The following is a 21289-nucleotide window of genomic DNA, read 5'->3' on the forward strand; positions in this document are numbered from 1 at the left end:
AAAATATGTTATTATAATTATTATAAGATCATATAAAGTATTTTTCATTGTGCATCATATTAATGTAAAGGTTCTGCTTAAATATATTATACCACTAGATGGCGTGCTTACATTTTTTCTATCGCATTATGTAACAATCAACTTTTTTTAAACAGTATTTTTTATTCAAAAATATTCAAAATCATAAAAATAAATTGTTATAATTATTATAAGATCATATAAAGTATTTGTCATTGTGCATCATATTAAAGTAAAGGTTCTGATAAAATACATTATACCACTAGATGGCGTGCTTATGTATTTTCAATCTCAATACATCTTCGTTGATCTGGTAGCGTCACGTGACCAGAAGTGCTGCGTCCAAACATTCAAACAGACGCCATGTTAGCAGCCACAGTAGTCTTTGCAATGTTTTGTACTGCGTTTAGCTGACGTCCCTGCATAGTAGGGCAATTTTTGTCTCTGGTTCCACTATGGCTGGTCCTTCGCTTGAATTCGAGACCGAAATGTTCCTAGGTTTGTTGGACAGCGACGGGCTGCTGGTGGTGGCGGAAGGAATGGGAATAGACCGCGTCCTGCTGCAGTTCATGCGGGTGTACTCGGAGCAGGGCAGCCTGGTGCTGCTGCTCAACACAACCACACCTGAACAGGTCGGCGACACGCACATTAACCAACATTTTAACGCATCATTGCGTGAACTCGCCCGTCTTTTCTCCATCAGGAGTACTTCACGGAGCAGTTGCGAGTCGAGGGGGTCACACACTTGCCCAGGACGGTGACCAGCGAGGTCCAAGGCACCGAGCGGTACAGCGTGTACACCGATGGAGGAGTGCTCTTTGTCACCAGCAGAATCCTGGTGGTCGACTTCCTGACAGACCGCATCCCTGCTCATCTTATATCAGGTAAGCATGTATGCTTCACAGCAAGTAGAGATAGGCAGATCAGTCCAAATCAAATCTTAATGTTACAAAACCATGAATTGATTAACATGGACCCCGACTTAAACAAGTTGAAAAACTTATTCAGGTGTTACCATTTAGTGGTCAATTGTACGGAATATGTACTGTACTGTGCAATCTACTAATACAAGTTTCAATCAATCAAAACAAAATCATAAACAACGATGGATCAGTTCGAAGTTGGCTTCTGCGCATGTCCAATTTGTCGAGGTCAAAGTTCGGGAGGGATAAACAAAGGCAGCGACTGCATTATTTTTCTGGTAAACTTCGTCAGTTTGTGGTTTGTTTTTACACTTTAGCGTGAATAGTACGATATATATTTCAGAATTTTTTTATTTATTCCGTATCGTGTATATTTTTGAATATGCCGAAGACCATTTGCGTAGTTGTGCGATGTTCGAATAGTACATATCACCTCACAAGATGGAAACAAACAATGTGTGACATTCATGAGTGTTATTTTAAATATGGTGATCTCACCTAATGGTATCATTAAAATACAAACATAAATGAGATCTGACCTGTTGGGAAATAACTGTAAGCCTTGCCTTCTTTGTAACTTTGAAGCATTCTTGTGTCCATGTTTGTAACACCATGGTACATGCCTATATCAAAGTACCGTATTTTTCGGAGTATAAGTCGCACCGGCCGAAAATGCATAATAAAGAAGGGAAAAAACATATAAGACGCACTGGAGTATAAGTCGCATTTTTGGGGGAAATTTATTTGATAAAACCCAACACTAAGAAAAGACATTTGAAAGGCAATTTAAAATAAATAAAGAATAGTGAACAACAGGCTGAATAAGTGTACGTTATATGACGCATAAATAACCAACTGAGAATGTGCCTGGTATTTTAACATATTATGGTAAGAGTCATTCAAATAACTATAACATATAGAACATGCTATACGTTTACCAAACAATCTGTCACTCCTAATCGCTAAATCCCATGAAATCTTATACGTGTAGTCTCTTACGTGAATGAGCTAAATAATATTATTTGATATTTTACGGTAATGTGTTAATAATTTCACACATAAGTCGCTCCTGAGTATAAGTCGCACCCCCGGCCAAACTATGAAAAAAACTGTGACTTAGTCTGAAAAATACGGTACATGTTTGTAACACCAAGGTACATGCCTATATCAAAGTACATGTTTGTAACACCAAGGTACATGCCTATATCAAAGTGCATGTTTGTAACGCCAAGGTACATGCCTATATCAAAGTACATGTTTATAACACCAAGGTACATGCCATCCTTTTCCCCTACCCAACTGTCAGAAATAGAGAGAGTGGTTGGCAAAAAGTTACAAGTGTCTTTTACCGACAAAGTTTTTTGGTAGTCCTCAGCCTTTTCGTCGTTCACCTCTTGTCCGTTTTTCTTGGCTTCTACTCCCATTTCCCACGCAGCAAAAGCCCTGGCAGCAAGATCTTTTTTTATTTCCAGACGCCTTTAGTCCACAACAACGCAAATGGTCTAGTCAACACTCCATCGCATAAAATACTCAAAGTCGACATTTACTTCCAAATCAGCACCACTTGATAATAAGGAAGCCATTTTCTGGGTTTGTTTATCCCTCTCGACCTCTGACGCGTCTAAAAAAGAGTCTCGCGAGAACGAGCCTGCTGAAACCTCGAACAGGTCCGTTGGCTGTCAATTAAATCCTTTGGCTTTTACCCTAAAAGCCAGTCAGTGTCCAATAACTTATTCCATCACTTTGTAAACAATATATCACTGTAACAACAGCAACAACAAAAGATTAAACAGAAAATAATTAGGGTTGTGTGATGTAGACAATATACAACATGAATGATAAACACGATAAAGCTTTTAATACCATCAAGGTATTGTGTGTTGCATGTTAATGACTCATTCTATCTGTGTCCCACACATTTGCCTGCAACAAGCGAAAAAAGGCCCCGTTTACACTGCAAACCAAATCAGTTTTTTTTTTGAGACACAGATCGTATATTTTTTTACCACTCCAAAGTGCTTCAAGTCTGATCTTTTCGCATCAGATTCAGGCCAGGTCAGGATCTTATTGGAATCTGATCTTTTCAAATGTGACTACAGTCTAAACGCAATGCGATTTGATTGCGACTTTTACGACCTCTTTGGACAAATTACACCATTTGTGTGCGCAGCACGATCCCTTTCCTTTTTGCAGTTCTCTTCTTACTCCTCCTGCAGTTATTTTCCATCGTCTGCCTACTTACTCTTCACAACAGCCACAGCACAAACCCACTAACACTGATTTGTCCTCATTACGTCTTAATTTATGAAATCTTGTGTTCTGTTGAAATGAGCCACTTCGTCGAAAAAAGCTACCAGCTGTGTTTATCAAAAAAAGTGTTTATAAAAAGTTATGCCATTAGTTTTGAAACATCGATTTAGATATCAAATAAAATGTATTATAAAATAATCACTTAATTGTTGACAAGTCAACTCTTCGTCTACAAAAGGTAGCTCATTTCGACAAATCAACTTCAGGTCTACTTCCTTTGTATACACTTTATCGAATTGCGCATGCAAGTGACGTTGCGGCGACATTGGGGCCTGTGCGTGTTTGTACTGAAGTCTGATAAAGATCACATTTTATTTGCAGCGCAAACAGTGAGCTGGAAAACATAAAATCTCAAACAATCAGATTAGCGCTACTTTGGTCTGCAGTCTAAACATAGTCAAAGTCATCCTCCACAAAATGTACCGTCATCGCTAGTGAGTCAGCGGGTGACTAATCTTTTTCGCCATGGCGGCAAATAAACACTGTTTTTCAAAAGTAACATTATCACTGGAGGACAATGTATAGCTAAACATGCTACACCACACATCGGAGAAGGATGTGGCAATAAGCCACACTAACTAGCTAGAGTTCTTGAATGTAAACAGGGGTGGGCAGATGGATGCAAATATCGACAGTAACCATACATAGTATAGTATCAGTATATGGTTGACACCACAGTGATCAGATTGATGTTTTTTATTATTTCAAAATGTGTTTCTTTGGTTGTTTTTGTTAATGTTAACAAACTCAGGACCTATGAGGGCTCAGAGTACAAAAACATAAAGGATTTCATTGAGAGCCAATTGTAGTTTTTGCTTATGTTTAATTATTTGGCACTATTGACTTTATTTTGCTGAAAATAGTGTATCTAAAAAAGGGGAATAATTTAAATATTTAAACAATATTGTTATACTGTCATCCTGTGTTATTATCTGATTAAGTTGTGATCAAAATGTAATCATTCAATGTTCTTACATAGCATGAAGTAACTATCTATATTAACTGTAATTTAGCAAGTAGATTATTAGTTCTGAGAAAGTAATACAACTGGAAATGATGCAATATGTTACCGCATACGTCAGCAGTAGCCAAATTAGGAGCCTTTGTAAAACGTTTTGAAATAGTTCTGTTATCATTTATATGAAAAATAATATATTGCGATTAATGTTATCGCGCAAGGTCTGATCTATTTTAGGTCACATCGCCCATCCCAAAAGAGAACAAAAAATGATTGACTTAATCACCTCAGTATCGATACAATACTCCTGGCTGATACTGTCAATATTTAAATCCATCCACTTTTCCCTACCACATACTCACAAGCCACATCATTACAGTTGGTATCCCTGCACAATGTAATGACATAGTTACAAGATGTGTGCCAAATATTATGTCAACAATAATAATCCTCAGCCACTGTCAAGAGTATTACTGGTGTTGTCCATTCACCCATCTTGTCCTCATTATTGCCACAGGCGAGCTGGACTGGTCACCATTCAATTACAAAGCACAAACCAAAACCAGAGACATGTGACTAGTCTCCAGGAAAAGCGATATCCTCTCCTTTTAATATTTTTATCCACTAATAAATACCTTCCTTCCCTTTCTGGTCCACAAACCCTTTTTTAAGAAGCCCTTGAATATAAATGACAGAGATAATTCAAAAAAGCATTTGTTTATTTGATCAAAAACTAGTAGACAGAAATGACACTGCATAAACTGCATCTTACTTGTATAATGCTATTTTTAGACGAGATATAAATTGTACTTTCTGTGGAATAATTTTTCAAATAACTAAATTAAGAGCTTTTTTCTGGGAAGCATTACTTCTGTATTGATTAAAATACTTATGTTAAAAGGAAACATCACTTTTAGGGGAATTTTGCCTATCGTTCACAATCATTATGAAAGACTTGACAACATATGGATTTTTTCCTTAATGCATTCTAACTCATAAATAAGGTCTACTCTTAACATGTCCGAAAAGGAGTAGAGAGACGCAAGGCTTCTTTAAAGGCCTACTGAAATGATTTTTTTTTATTTAAACGGGAATAGCAGATCCATTCTATGTGTCATACTTGATCATTTCGCGATATTGCCATATTTTTGCTGAAAGGATTTAGTAGAGAAAATCGACGATAAAGTTCGCAACTTTTGCTCGCTGATAAAAAAAGCCTTGCCTGTACCGGAAGCAGCGTGACGTCACAGGAGCTAGTATTCCTCACAATTCCCCATTGTTTACAATGGAGCGAGAGAGATTCGGACCGAGAAAGTGACGATTACCCCATTAATTTGAGCGAGGATGAAAGATTCGTAGATGAGGAACGTTACAGTGAAGGACTTGAGAGGCAGTGATGGACGTATCTTTTTTCGCTCTGACCGTAACTTAGGTACAAGCTGGCTCATTGGATTCCACACTCTCTCATTTTTCTATTGTGGATCACAGATTTGTATTTAAAACCACCTCAGATACTATATCCTCTTGAAAATGAGAGTCGAGAACACGAAATGGACATTCACAGTGACTGAACATGTAAATACACGATTAATAATATTCAGCTTTGCGAAGCTAAAAAAATAGAAGCTAACCTAGCTACGTAGCCAACGTGATAGCATCAGTCTCAAATGCAGATAGAAACTAAATTAAAAAAAACCCTGACTGGATGGATAGACAGAAGATCAAAAATACTATTAAACTATGAACATGTAAATACACGATTAATAATATTCAGCTTTGCGAAGCTAAAAAAATAGAAGCTAACCTAGCTACGTAGCCAACGTGATAGCATCAGTCTCAAATGCAGATAGAAACTAAATTAAAAAAAACCCTGACTGGATGGATAGACAGAAGATCAAAAATACTATTAAACCATGAACATGTAAATCAACAAATAATAATATTCATCTTTGCGAAGCTAAAAAAATAGAAGCTAACCTAGCTACGTAGCCAACGTGATAGCATCAGTCTCAAATGCAGATAGAAACTAAATTAAAAAAAAACCTGACTGGATGGATAGACAGAAGATCAAAAATACTATTAAACCATGAATATGTAAATACACGATTAATAATATTCAGCTTTGCGAAGCTAAAAAAAATAGAAGCTAACCTAGCTACGTAGCCAACATGATAGCATCAGTCTCAAATGCAGATAGAAACTAAATTAAAAAAAACCCTGACTGGATGGATAGACAGAAGATCAAAAATACTATTAAACCATGAACATGTAAATACACGATTAATAATATTCAGCTTGGCGAAGCTAAAAAAACAGAAGCTAACCTAGATGCGGCGGCGGGCGTTGTACACTTTTGACGACACCCCGGCCGCCATCAGAGTCGGCAAGAAACATATATTTCCCCAAAGTTACGTACGTGACATGCACATATCGACACGCACGTACGGGCAAGCGATCAAATGTTTGGAAGCCAAAGCTGTACTCACTGTAGTGCGTCTGCTATCCTGCTCAAAACACAACGCAACCTCCTGGTGTTGGTGTTGCTGTAGTCCGCCGCTCCACCGATCGCACCTACAACTTTCTTATTTGCAGTCTCCATTGTCCATTAAACAAATTGCAAAAGATTCACCAACACAGATGTCCAGAATACTGTGGAATTTTGTCGAAGAAAACAGAGGTATTTGAATTGGGTCCAAACACTTCCCTTGACCTCGTGACGTCACGCGCATACGTCATCATACCGCGACGTTTTCAAGCGGAAGTTTCCTGGGAAGCTTAAAATAGCACTTTATAAGTTAACCCGGCCGTATTGGCATGTGTTGCAATGTTAAGATTTCATCATTAATATATAAACTATCAGACTGCGTGGTCGGTAGTAGTGGGTTTCAGTAGGCCTTTAATCCTACCCCTATTCCACTTCAGAGCACTTACTAACACATACAGTATGTTTACTTATTTTCTTTTCCTGACACAATTTACATTAGTGACTTTTTAATACAGCCGTTCTTGTAAAAGATAATTAAGTCAGTTATGATTAACATAGTGATATGAAGAATATCTATTTTTCAATAAGGTTCCAGATGTTTCTCAAAATAATTTTTCCTTGTACTTTGTAAGCACTTTTAATTTGAACAACCTCTTAAACTGGATCGTATTAGTACATAGTTTGACTTCTTTGCACAATCCATTCCATAATTTTATTTCCACATAGTGATATGGTAAATGGTAAATGGGTTGTACTTGTATAGCGCTTTTCTACCTTTTTAAGGAACTCAAAGCGCTTTGTCACTATTTCCACAGTCACCCATTCACACACTGATGGCGTGATGTGATATGCTAAATGTGTTAAGTGTTGTACATGCAAACAAATGTTTTGACTTAGTTTTTCCTTTAAAGTTATACTTTTCTTCTTTTGTTGAGAAAAAATATTTTACATTCTTGGGTAGCAGATTAGTTTGCTTTGTAAACAATTGTAGCTGTTTGCAAATGCACCAAATCATTGAATGTGAATATTTTTGTTTCAAACTGTTTTTGTTTTTTAATCACAAAAATTAACAAAAGTTATTGTGAGAGTTATGTATGTTAATTACAAACTGAAATGTTCAGTTTACCTCTCAATTGTGACTAATATAGACATTTGTTAATTATATTCACCTAAACCACCGTTGGCAATACTTGTAGCCAATAATGGTCTTATATTTTTGGGTTAAAAAAAGCTAGCGATATACAGCTAATGATAATAATGAATAGCTCTGCTTCTTCCTCCTCCTTTTCAGATATGTTGTTGTCACTTTTTAACAATGTCAGTTTAAGCATAGCTATGAAAAGACACATTTTTGGTTGTACTTTTAGAGTGCAAAGGTTTATGTTAAGTTGTCTCTGCCCTTATCAGCAGAGACTATCTGACAGAAGCAATTTATTAGCTTTACCTTTGAAAATCCAATGCACATATCTTTTGCGTTCTCCCTGCTTCCTGTCAAGGCATCCTGGTGTACCGCGCTCACAAAATCATTGAGTCGTGTCAGGAAGCGTTCATCCTGCGGCTGTTCCGACAGAAGAACAAGACAGGTTTCATCAAAGCCTTCACTGACAAAGCCACTGCCTTTTCCTCTGGGTTCTGCCAGGTGGAGCGTGTGATGAGGAACCTCTTTGTCAAGAAGCTCTACCTCTGGCCCAGGTATGTACATTCCCCCAAAAAGGCCAAGTTTAGTTTGATTTCATTTTTGAAATTGCGCCATATCTGCTCTGTATTATACATAAAGCAACAATTGGATTAACTAAATGACATGCCTGTATTTTTACTTGCTTTCTTTTTATTGCTTTCCCTTATGAAAAGTGGTGGCTATTAAATGTATCTCTCAAGGAGTGAGCCTATGCAGTTAAAAGATTACAAGAAATAATAAAGAATACAAAAACAGTGGAAAACAAGACACAGCACGTTATGAGGGTAATTTGTATTTTTATTACCAAAGCTTTCTTTGGACACTGAATTATTTGCGTTATAATTTTATAAATTATACTTTTTTTTACATCAAATTATGCTGACAATTTCATTGTATAAAAGTTTGATCACAAAGTCTGTGTTTTAATATTACATTTGTTAAAACTGGAAGTGAGACTTGAATTTAAATTATTATTTCTGTCCTAAATGTTTATAAACTGAATTTTAAATCACTTTATTGTAGCAAACTGAATTTTTAAACATGCATATTTTGCTCTGGAATTTTTATTCAATAAAATTGTCAGCATAATTTGATGTATAAAAAAATTACCAAAAATCAGTTTGATAAATTCAGTGTCCAAAAAACATTGGTAATAAAGACATACAATAACCTCCATATGTTTCAGCGGATCGCCTTCAAATTTCCACCAGGTCCTTTTATCCCTTCAAATTCCGTCATATAAAAAATATAAAATTACGTTTTTGCCAAAATAAATATACATTTCATGTAATTTTATCTACAAGTGTTATTCTTCTTAAATTCTACTAAATAACTTCTGCACATTTGTGACAATTATCAATGGTAAATTGTTTCTTACAACATTCTTGTGTCGTTTTATGGTGGCAAAAGTGTTTTTTAATACCTATCACCAGACAATTTGAACGAGCACCTGAACAAATGGAAGATCCGGAAGCTTTCTTGTGAGGTCAACGGGGAAGCTCTTCCAAGGGGAAGTGTGTTCGAGTAAAAAAAGAAACATGGCTGCTTGACTCCTGTCTGGGTGAATTTATTAAAATGTGGTGGTCTATTGGCAATAGAGAGAAAGTTAAGTACAAACTTCAATGATACTGTTGTGCGATCAAGGACCCGCAAAGTACGAAATGTTAACTCTTGATGGAAAACAATGTCATTCTAACCTAAAGAAGCATTACTAATGCAAACACTGGGCTTTCCAACAGGTCAAATGCATCTCTTCCTACCGTCACACTGCATCTTTTTCTCTCTTCTACATTGAACAGGTTTCAAGCTTCAGTAAACACAGCACTAGACAGACACAAGCCCGATGTGGTGGAGCTCCACGTGTCACTGACACCGGCTATGAGGGCTATCCAGAGCTCTATCCTGGACATCATGAGTGCTTGTCTGAAGGAGCTGAAACGCTACAACCCCACCTTGGAGGCTGAGGATCTCTCCGTGGAGAACACGCTTAGCAATGCTTTTGACAAGGTAGCTACAGTCCTGTTTTAAAGGCCTACTGAAACTCACTACTACCGACCACGCAGTCTGATAGTTTATATATCAATGATGAAATCTTAACATTGCAACACATGCCAATACGGCCGGGTTAACTTATAAAGTGCAATTTTAAATTTCCCGCTAAAATTCCGGTTGAAAACGTCTATGTATGATGACGTATGCGCGTGATGTCAATCGTTGAACCGGAAGTATTGGTACACCATTGAATCCAATACAAAAAGCTCTGTTTTCATCTCAAAATTCCACAGTATTCTGGACATCTGTGTTGGTGAATCTTTTGCAATTTGTTTAATGAACAATGAAGACTGCAAAGAAGAAAGTTGTAGGTGGGATCGGTGTATTAGCGGCGGACTACAGCAACACAACCAGGAGGACTATGAGATGGATAGCAGACGCGCTAGCCTCCGATCTCACCTTGACTTCCTCCGTCTCCGGGTCGCCGACCGCATCTATGATCGTCGCTCCGTCGATCGCTGGAACGCAGGTGAGCACGGGTATTGATGAGCAGATGAGGGCTGGCGTAGGTGGATAGCTAATGTTTTTAGCATAGCTCTGTAGAGGTCCCGTTGCTAAGTTAGCTTCAATGGCGTTGTTAGCAACAGCATTGTTAAGCTTCGCCAGCCTGGAAAGCATTAACCGTGTATTTACATGTCCATGGTTTAATAGTATTGTTGATTTTCTGTCTATTCTTCCAGTCAGGGGTTTATTTATTTTGTTTCTATCTGCATTTAAGCCCGATGTGCTATCACGTTAGCTCCGTAGCTAAAGAGCTTCGCCGATGTATTGTCGTGGAGATAAAAGTCACTGTGAATGTCCATTTCGCGTTCTCGACTCTCATTTTCAAGAGGATATAGTATCCGAGGTGGTTTAAAATACAAATCCGTGATCCACAATAGAAAAAGGAGAAAGTGTGGAATCCAATGAACCCTTGTACCTAAGTTACGGTCAGAGCGAAATAAGATACGTCGTGCACTACACTCTAGTCCTTCACTCTCACGTTCCTCATCCACAAATCTTTCATCCTCGCTCAAATTAATGGGGTAATCGTAGCTTTCTCGGTCCGAATCGCTCTGGCTGCATTGTAATGGGGAAATGTGAGGAGCCTTTCAACCTGTGACGTCACGCTACTTCCGGTACAGGCAAGGCTTTTTTTATCAGCGACCAAAAGTTGCGAACTTTATCGTCGATGTTCTCTACTAAATCCTTTCAGCAAAAATATGGCAATATCGCGAAATGATCAAGTATGACACATAGAATGGATCTGCTATCCCCGTTTAAATAAAAAAAATTCATTTCAGTAGGCCTTTAATCTGTCGGTGTAAGTATATATTTTTGTGGCAGACTTATTTTCACACCATGTCATGCTACAGACCATCCGCCATTACTTGGACCCCTTGTGGCACCAGCTGGGATCAAAGACCAAGGCACTGGTTCAGGACCTGAAAGTACTCCGGGTTCTGCTGCTTTACCTCACTCAGTACGACTGTGTCACCTTCCTCAATCTGCTTGAGTCCCTCCGCTCCGGTCAAAAGAACTTTGGCTCCAATTCAGGTAATTTAACAGACTCTCTCCGTGTGCTAGGATGCATTCATTTCTGCTTTTTTAAATGTGTTTCAATTAGTTTTTTAAAAATCTTTATTTATATATTTTTATGTATTTAAATACAGTAGTACCTCAACGTGCAAGCTTAATTGGCTTTTTCGATGGAGCTCTTGACTCAAAACACTTATCTCAAATAAACATATCCCATTTAAATTGATTAAAAACACTTAATTGGTGCTTCTGTCGTGAATTAGATACTTTTGAAAACAAATATGTAGCATATATTTGCATGCATATAAACTCCAACATTGGAGAAAAAATACAAACGTAAATCTTCTGTCTTGAATAAAATATATCTGTAAATAAAAATGTAGTATTGAGAGGTCTCTATAGTTTAGTAAGTGGATAAATGCAGGCTGTTAGGGCACCACATCTTTATCGACGTGCAGCTTCTGTGCTTCTATTTTCTTGTTCGCTTCCCCAACTCTGCTTGATGCTTCTATTTGAAATGCTGAAATAGGTTTTTTGGGCTGCTGCCTTTTTAAACAAATTTTGCAGCGTTCCACGCCTAATGCCACAAAACCAAACTACTGACAACACTATTCTTTTCTTTGGAACAACGTATCACTCTTGTTTGCATTCGCGTCAGTCATGTTGTGCATTGTGTGTGTGAATTTCCTTAAATAAATACGGGCTAGGGCGGAAGCTGGAAGCTCCTGGGGGCAGACTATATGCCGGAGCAAGAAGAGAAAAATATTATTTTTTAATTTTTTTAATCATCTGCAACAAAAAGCTTGGATTTAGCGATACAATTGCAGCCTGGGGGATGCTTGCAACTAAAAAAAATCTGTGTTAACTTAAAACAACAATTCCAGAGAGACAGCTCTTATCTGAAAACACTCTTAAAGGAGCCATATTTAGTAATGTGGCCAGAAATGGTACTGAAATCACAGTCAAAATTCTGTAGTCCCCTCCCACTTTCCATGACTGATGTTGCCAGATACGCAGCTGAATCCGAATCCTACTCCAAGGAACTTCAAATGGAAATCGACAAATCCTATGCTGTAGGTTTCTCTTGTTAATGCTTCTTGCAAGATGGTTTACTAAGTAATTATGCCACATTTTACTAATGTCGATTAGTAGGGGTGTGGGAAAAAATCGATTCGAATTCGAATCGCGATTCTCACGTTGTGCGATTCAGAATCGATTCTCCTTTTTTAAAAATCTATTTTTTTTGTATTTTTAATTTTTTTATTTTTTTTTATTTAATTTATTTTTTTTAATTAATCAATCCAACAAAACAATACACAGCAATACCATAACAATGCAATCCAATTCCAAAACCAAACCCGACCCAGCAACACTCAGAACTGCAATAAACAGAGCAATTGAGAGACACAAACACGACACAGAACAAATCAAGAGTAGTGAAACAAAAATGAATATTATCAACAACAGTATCAATATTAGTTACAATTTCAACATAGCAGTGATTAAAAATCCCTCATTGACATTATCATTAGACATTTATAAAAATTAAAAAAAAGAACAATAGTGTAACAGTGGCTTACACTTGCATCACATCTCATAAGCTTGACAACACACTGTGTCCAATATTTTCACAAAGATAAAATAAGTCATATTTTTGGTTCATTTAATAGTTAAAACCAATTTACATTATTGCAATCAGTTGATAAAACATTGTCCTTTACAATTATAAAAGCTTTTTACAAAAATCTACTACTCTGCTTGCATGTCAGCAGACTGGGGTAGATCCTGCTGAAATCCTATGTATTGAATGAATAGAGAATAGTTTTGAATCGGGAAAAAGTCATTTTTGAATCGAGAATCACGTGAATTGAAAAAAAAACGATTTTGAATTGAATCGTGACCCCAAAAATCGATATTGAATCGAATCGTTGGACACCCAAAGATTCACAGCTCTATCGATTAGCCAAATTTATTTGTAAAGTTACGCAGCAATATTTCAGTCGGGAGTCGGGACAGATTGTTGGCATTACCCTGCTAAAATGTCTAGTTTGACCGCATGGACCGCCATCAAAATATATTATGTATAATAATATATAATGTACTATATATAGGCCTACTTTGATGGCAAGCCAAAGCCAACAGTAAAATTACTGCCACATTTCGTTCAGCATAACTCCATGTGGCATTCAACCTGAAGCACTACATTCTCTTCCATTTACGGACATCACCATCTTTCAGTGCAAAGTGCGATTCTATGAGCCAACCCACGTTACACAAAAACCATGTTACGCATAAATCATATAGCCTACTACCATGTCAATACACAAAGTAGAAAATCATTACATGTAATGCATTACATTGTGCCAAGCAAATACCACCCCATATGTGCCTGATGCACATACAGTACCAGAAACCACAATTAGCCGTGCTAATGTTGGAACGCGTTTCCTCAGTGTATCAGCATATTGAGAACGAAATAGGCACTGACACTACCCATATCCACGCGTTTCCTCAGTGTATCAGCATATTGAGAACGAAATAGGCACTGACACTACCCATATCCACAAATGTTTTATTTGTCGAAAATATATGTTGCCCTGTCAGTTGGATGACACATCAACATACAGGCTAACGGGCATATATTTCCCCTATTAGCCTGTATGTCGATGGGTCATTGACTGGGCCAGCATGCTAAGTAAGCATTACACTAGTGTGATGGTGCTTCACTCTTAAGCGTTCGTTGCACGAACATACTAGCTTTGTTAGACAAGGTCATAGACTGTATTGGACAATATAGTTTAAATACGAAATGTACATTTCCATTTATTACAAGTAATAAGAAAACGTAAATGCCTTACTTACCTATCAAGGAGGAAATTATCAAGTTTGGCGTCAGATGAAAAAATCGACTCCATCTTTCAAAGGCATACCTGATACAAATCCTCGTTTTGTTCCTGGCTTTGTCATGGATAAGTTGAGAATCGTAACGACGCCTTTTAGATTTACTAAGGTCTGACATGTTGAGTAACTTTACCAGTGGCAGTAGCTAGACAAAGATGGCGGTGCGTAACTGGCAACTTGGATGTGACACACTCGCTGACTTTCTAATTGGTCAAACGGTGGAGGGCGGGGTATCGAAATTAAAACAATAACAATATTACAGGGCTGTAAATCTAATTTTGAAATGAGCCTATCTCGGCTGAACTACCGTTATCAGTTATAAAGGCATCCGAAAAGAACATGATTTATTAATGCCTTTTGACATATGGCACCTTTAAGTTGGGGCACTCTTAAATTGGCATACCACTGTACTGTATATCCTTAAATAATAATATTTTTAATAATATATTTACACAGTGTACCTATTTATTTAAAAAAATTGGATGCATATTAATGCATGCAATTCCAACTGTAAATGTCTCCTATCAGTGCTCTTTATGATTAGTCAAATTACAACTCAAAATACCATCTTCTATTTTCTCAGGGTGGCTCTTCCTGGACTCCAGTACCTCTATGTTTGTCAATGCCAGGAGCCGAGTGTACCGCATCCCAGAAAGCAAGAAGAAACTTAAAGTAGGATTCGAAGCGGATAAAAATCAACCATCCCTCACTTCAGGTGTTGCTGAACAGACCTTAGGAAACAAAAGACAATGAAGTCATGCTTGTGTTTAATATTGAAATTAGTAACAGAGCGTGTGTTTCAGAGTCTAAGCGGGAGCTGGTGCTTGAGAAGAGCCCAAAGTGGGAAGCTCTAACTGATGTCTTGCAGGAGATTGAGAGGGAAAACAAGAGCTCTCAGCTTAAACCAGGTTAGAATTAGGACACAATTGTTGTGTTTGTGCATTGCTCTGTACTGCCGTTTTAGCCCATTTTTATTTTAACACAATATAAACTGTAACAAACTACTTTCAGGTCGTGTGCTAATCTGTGCAAGTGATGACAGGACTTGTGCCCAACTGCAGCAGTACATCAGGCATGGCACTGAATGGCTCCTGAACAGATTATACAGACGCACCATTGCTAAACGAGACCCATCAGCTGCCTGTGCTTTTAATGTGGCAACACGCAAAAAAGGCAACGGCTCTCTCAAAGGCGGTTCGAAGGGGAAGGGCCAAGGGAGGCCCAAAGGGAAGGAGCCTATGCAGAAAAAAAAGTCCATTAAGACCAGACCGTCCCTGACCTTGACACAGATGGTTGGGAAAGATCAGACTGATGAACCAGTAATGATGGGCAGCAGTGAGGATGACATGCCTGGAGAAGAAGAAGAAGAAGAGTCAGAAGATGAGACCCTGAAGCTAGATTTGTCATCTGATGCTTACTACGCTGTACTGAAGGAGCCCCTGATGGTCATTCACCCCCTGAAGGGCTGCACAGATCCCCATAGCCTGACTAGGGTGCTGCATGAAGTGGAACCCACTTTTGTGGTGCTTTACGATGTTGAAGTCAGCTTTGTGCGCCAGCTGGAGATTTACAAAGCCTGTCGGCCTGGAAAAGCACTCAGGTGTGTGAATATGAAGTCATTATTACCTCCAAGTAAGTTCTTTTTTCATTTGGGATGCTCCGATCAGGGTTTTATGCTGCCTGATTCCGATCATCAATGAGGTGGATCGGCCGTTACCAATACTGATCACGTCACACTTTTGAACTATTTATTTTTCGTATATATCAACACAATAATTAAACTAGTTTGTCGTAATGGAGGTGATTATTATTAACTAAGGAGAGCGGCTCCACATTGTGTATGGAGAAACCTAATTAGTAACTAGCTGCTTAGCAACCCTCCCGATTTTCCAGGGAGACTCCCGAATTTCAGTGCCCCTCCCGAAAATCTCCCGGGGCAACCATTCTCCCGAATTTCTCCCGATTTCCACCCGGACAACAATATTGGGGGCGTGCCTTAAAGACACTGTCTTTAGCGTCCTCTACAACCTGAATGAATGAATGAATGAATGAATGATCTTTATTGTCATTGTGCGTGTACAGGTACAGGTCCAACAAAATTTAGATTGCTTCCCTGAGGTGCTTTGCTTTTTTTTTTAAAAGAAGAAACCACACAATATACAAAAACAACACAATATACACAATATGCAATATACAATGTGACCTAAGACCACTCTAAGAGGCAATGTAAAAGAAAACGAGACAGTAAAAAGTATAAAGTGACTAGAGAGGAGTAATGCTGAATCCCAGTGTGCTAAGGGGGTGGGAGTCAGCATTTCCTACCTCCTATGCTGTGCAGGCTTTTTATTGTGGATTAATTGTGTGAATAAATATGATAAATATTGTCCAGATGGCATGTAATCGCTGATTGCACAGTCCCGGATCGTGATTGACCGGTGGCTTCCTCATGTTGCACGTGAGGGAGTTTTTGTTTTTTGTTTTTTTTACAATTTAGCTGCGTTTAGTGCAGTTATAGCCCGGGGGTAGAAACTGTTCCTGAGTCTATTTGTGCGGGTTCGCATGGTTCTGAAACGTCTGCCGGAAGGCAGCCGATCGAAGTGGCTGTTGCCGGGGTGGGATGGGTCCTTGAGTATGTTGGCTGCCTTCTTCAGGCAGCGGGAGTTATACAGTTCTTCCAGGGAGGGGAGGGGGCACCCGATGATTTTTTGGGCCGAGTTGACGACCCTCTGGAGAGCTGTCGTCATGTTCGCTTTTCCTCCATTCAAGCAGCGTGCTGACCCAGTCACACAATATATGCAGTTTTTACACACACATGAGTGACTGCAAGGCATACTTGATCAACAGCCATACAGGTCACACTGAGGGTGTCCGTATAAACAACTTTAACACTGTTACAAATATGCGCCACACTGTGAACCCACACCAAACAAGAATGAAAAACACATTTCGGGAGAACATCCGCACCGTAACACAACATATACACAACAGAACAAATACCCAGAATCCCTTGCAGCACTAACTCTTCCGGGACCCTACAATATACACCCCCCGCTACCACCAAACCCCGCCCCTCCTAACCCTGCCCACCTCAACCCTCTCTTCTCCTGAATTCGGAGGTCTCAAGGTTGGCAAGTATGGCTGGGGGACTAAAAATAAGTACAATATTTGACAGAGGGGATCGGTGTTTGTGATCGGCATCAAAATAAATTAATCGGCAATGTTGATTACATACTTTAGCACGAAAATCATCTGATACTAATTGATGAATGATCGATCTGCACATCCCGAGTTTTCATCAGTTTTGTTCTTTGCCTCCATATTTTTCATATAGTGCATTAATCTGTATATATTGGTTCTTTCCAAGGATGTTATTACTGCTTTTTGGTGACAATCTTTTCGATGATTTCATAAACCAATATTTAAAATTTTAAAATACTATCAAACTAAATTTGATGTAGATTTAATCTAGATCGTTATTTGGTAACAGTTGAAGTTGATTACTCTATGATAATAGATCTGTAAAAAATATACATGCAGTATTTAAATCCATTTTATCAAAACCTTTTAAATATTATCATAGTGGTTCTCCGCTGGCTCTACTTCCTTATATATGTTGAGGTTTGTGGCAGTTATTTTTGGTATTTATGACTGAAAGGCTGCATAATACTTAACAAGGTAAACATATATAATTTGTTTAGACACTGAAAACAATTTGCATGTTTATTGGTAAGTCAGGTAAAGTCAAGCCAAGTTCCATTTAGAAAATACCTCATCAAACATGGAAAATAATAATTTAACATAGCCTACATCCCTGGGAAAAACAGGTTGTATATTGTAGGTTCCTTGCATCCAGAGGAAATCCTGCATCTGGACACTCTTTCTTTATGTTCCCCTTAAAATTCTACATCATAACCATTCAGTCTAGAAACACATGAACATTAGAGCCTGTTCTAATCAGCGTTTACTTTCTAGGGTGTACTTTCTCATTTATGGTGGTTCGACAGAAGAACAGAAGTACCTGACTGGGCTGTCTAAGGAGAAGAAAGCATTTGAACACCTAATTAGGTAAGAATCATTTTACTCTGGTCTTGTATTTGTTCATGTTAGTGTTAGCATCTAACTCACTTTGATACGATTTGTACATATAAATATACTAAAACCCATCCAATGTATGTCAATGTATGCTAAGCTATCCAGCTAAACATCCACATATTTACTTTGTATATAGGTGACAAAGCAAACCAGTGTAGAGTCTAATGCAGTGCTTCATAAACTGGTACTGTGGGCCCCATCTTGTGGTACACAAATAATCAATTAAATATTCAAACACAGTGTTACTGTTCAAACTGTGTAATGTTACAGTGGCCAAATATATTGAATATGCTTGTTAAATAAAACCTTTGCCTTGATTTTAATTAATGTTAGTCATTATGATGGTACTTGAAGAGCCAAGTGTTTTCTGAGGTGGTACTTGGTGAAAAAAGTTTGAGAACCACTGATCTAAAGTACATCTTATTAATTTATGCCAAGGAGCAATACAAAAATCAGGCTGTTGGCTGAAAATGGCTCTTGGTACGCACTTTAGACACCCCTCATCTAACTGGTCTGATTCTGATTGTGCAGAGAAAAAGCAACTATGGTCGTCCCAGAGGAGAGGGAGGGCCGAGAAGACACCAATTTGGACCTTGCAAGGAATTTGGAGCCTGCCAATGCCACCACCAACACTCGCAAAGCAGGCAAGTCTTTTTATTTGTGTATAATCTCAGACTTTTGTGGTCCGTTGCCCTGACGTATTAGTGTTTACCCAGGAGGTCAGGACCAGCCCAAAGTACCTTCACGGGTCATCGTAGACATGCGTGAGTTCCGTAGTGAACTCCCCTCCTTGCTTCACCGCCGGGGCCTGGACATCGAGCCTGTCACTTTAGAAGTAGGTGACTACATCCTGACGCCCGACGTCTGTGTGGAGCGCAAGAGCGTCAGCGATCTCATTGGCTCGTTGCAGAGCGGTCGCCTGTACACCCAGTGCCTCTCCATGAGCCGCTATTACAAAAAACCAGTGCTGCTCATCGAGTTTGACCCAGCAAAACCCTTTTCCTTAACAGGCCGGTCTGATTTCCGCCACGAGATATCGTCCAATGACATTTCCTCCAAACTCACCTTACTCACGTTGCATTTCCCACGCCTCCGCATTCTCTGGTGCCCCTCCCCCCATGCCACTGCCGAGCTCTTTTTGGAGCTGAAGCAAGGTCGCTTAGAACCAGATGCTGCAGCGGCTCAAGCGGTCACGGCCGAATCAGACACTGTGGCTGAATCGACAGAGCTCTACAATGCCGGGCCTTACGACTTTCTGCTCAAGATGCCAGGGGTCAGCACAAAAAACTTCCGAGCTCTTATAAAAAATGCTAATAGCCTGGCGGACTTAGCCAGACTCGGTCAGGACAAGCTAGCAGAAATACTTGGAAATGCAAGCAATGCCAGGTTGCTCTATGAGTTCCTGCATAATGTTGCAGGTGTTAAAGCTCCAGCACACAGAATCAAATAGACCCCACCCCTTCAGACTTATATTACATGTTAAGTCTCGAGCTATTTTTTTTTCCAACTTGAATTGAAAGCTCGAACTGAAGTAAATATTGCAATTTACTCTGGATTAATATTACATTAAGAAAGACATATTTCTTCAAAAAAGAGGTGCTGTTTTGTGTTTTTTTTTTTACTTTTGCTGCGTATTTTATCATGTTAAGTGTAAAATATTTACCATGCACACATCGAACTAAAGTCATTAAAAATAAATATTGCATTTAACTGGATGGATTTTACATTGATAAAACATTTCTTAAAAATAAATGATATTTTTCTACATTTGCTGTGTTTTCTCTACTTAAAGTGTCAAAAATGTACAGGTTTGTTCAAATGGTGAGTGCTTAGTGATAGACACTAACCGCCCTCAATCATTGCCATCTTGGCTGCCATGCTAAAAGGATGGACCTAAGTGCGACCCTGGGGCCATTTTTTTATTGGTCATCAGTATGTACTAAAAATAGTAATATAAGATATTACAATTGACTTGCTTAGAGTTGGCGAGCGGACGAGGGTGGAGTCGGCTCTCTTGGTTGCTTTGTTGGGTCTGCTCCTGTCTCTGGCCATGCTCACCCACCCCAGCAGACGATGACGTGGAACACCACAGATGCCACCACAGTGTATATGTTTTGTTGTTGTTTTACTTTTGTGGCTGTGTGTAAAAGTGGCTGGTTGCGTCAGCTCTGCTATTTTAATGTATTTAATGTCCTTTGTGTTCTTTGATGTTTCCCTCTTACACATGTTTGTGTGTGCTATGTTTTTTTTTCTTCTTCCTTGGCCTCAGTCTGAACCATTCTCTCCAGGGGCCCAGACTTACTCTTTTTTTTTTCTCTCTCCCCCCCAGCGTTTACCTGTTTCTCACCTTTTCTGTAAGGGGCGCCGGAAGTTGGCAGACCCGTCAGCGATCCTGTCTCCCTGTAATGTTTGTCTGATCTTGAATGGGATTGTGCTGAAAATCTAAATTTCCCCTCAGGGATTATTAAAGTATTTCTGATTCTGATTCTGAATAATTGCATTGCAAATAATGTCACATTTGTCTTTAAAAATAGCTTAATACTAAAATTGATACACAATGCTACAAGTATCCCAAAGTGCTTAGCTTTCTGAACAAAACATTCATAAATAGCTTTGTGTTACAGGTGACAGCAAGTCAATTGTAATATATTTCGTACATACTGATGGCCGATACAAATAATGGCCCCAGGGCCGCACTTAGGTCCTTCCTTTTAGCACGGCATCCACGATGGCGATGATTGAGGGCGGTCAGGTCAGTGTCTTATCACTGACACTCACCATTTGGGACACGTTGAATACAACATCCGGGTATTGGCTGCGCACTGCATTTCGTCGTTGGTTGGGAACGCACTTAC

General features: G+C 38.8%; 1 protein-coding gene across 1 annotated transcript; it reads left to right on the top strand.

Moving 5' to 3' along the window:
• Positions 1-327: 327 nt before the first annotated feature.
• On the top strand, positions 328-20201 carry ercc4 (excision repair cross-complementation group 4). The gene is made up of 11 exons (XM_062056224.1): positions 328-650; positions 722-902; positions 8191-8386; positions 9671-9878; positions 11279-11459; positions 14926-15057; positions 15146-15250; positions 15354-15942; positions 18315-18407; positions 18966-19078; positions 19151-20201. Exons 1-11 carry the CDS (start codon positions 474-476, stop codon positions 19882-19884), a joined length of 2709 nt encoding a protein of 902 aa, XP_061912208.1. The 5' UTR covers positions 328-473; the 3' UTR covers positions 19885-20201.
• Positions 20202-21289: the final 1088 nt, after the last annotated feature.

This window comes from Entelurus aequoreus, linkage group LG08 (assembly GCF_033978785.1).
Source record: "Entelurus aequoreus isolate RoL-2023_Sb linkage group LG08, RoL_Eaeq_v1.1, whole genome shotgun sequence".
Taxonomy (NCBI): Eukaryota; Metazoa; Chordata; class Actinopteri; order Syngnathiformes; family Syngnathidae; genus Entelurus; species Entelurus aequoreus.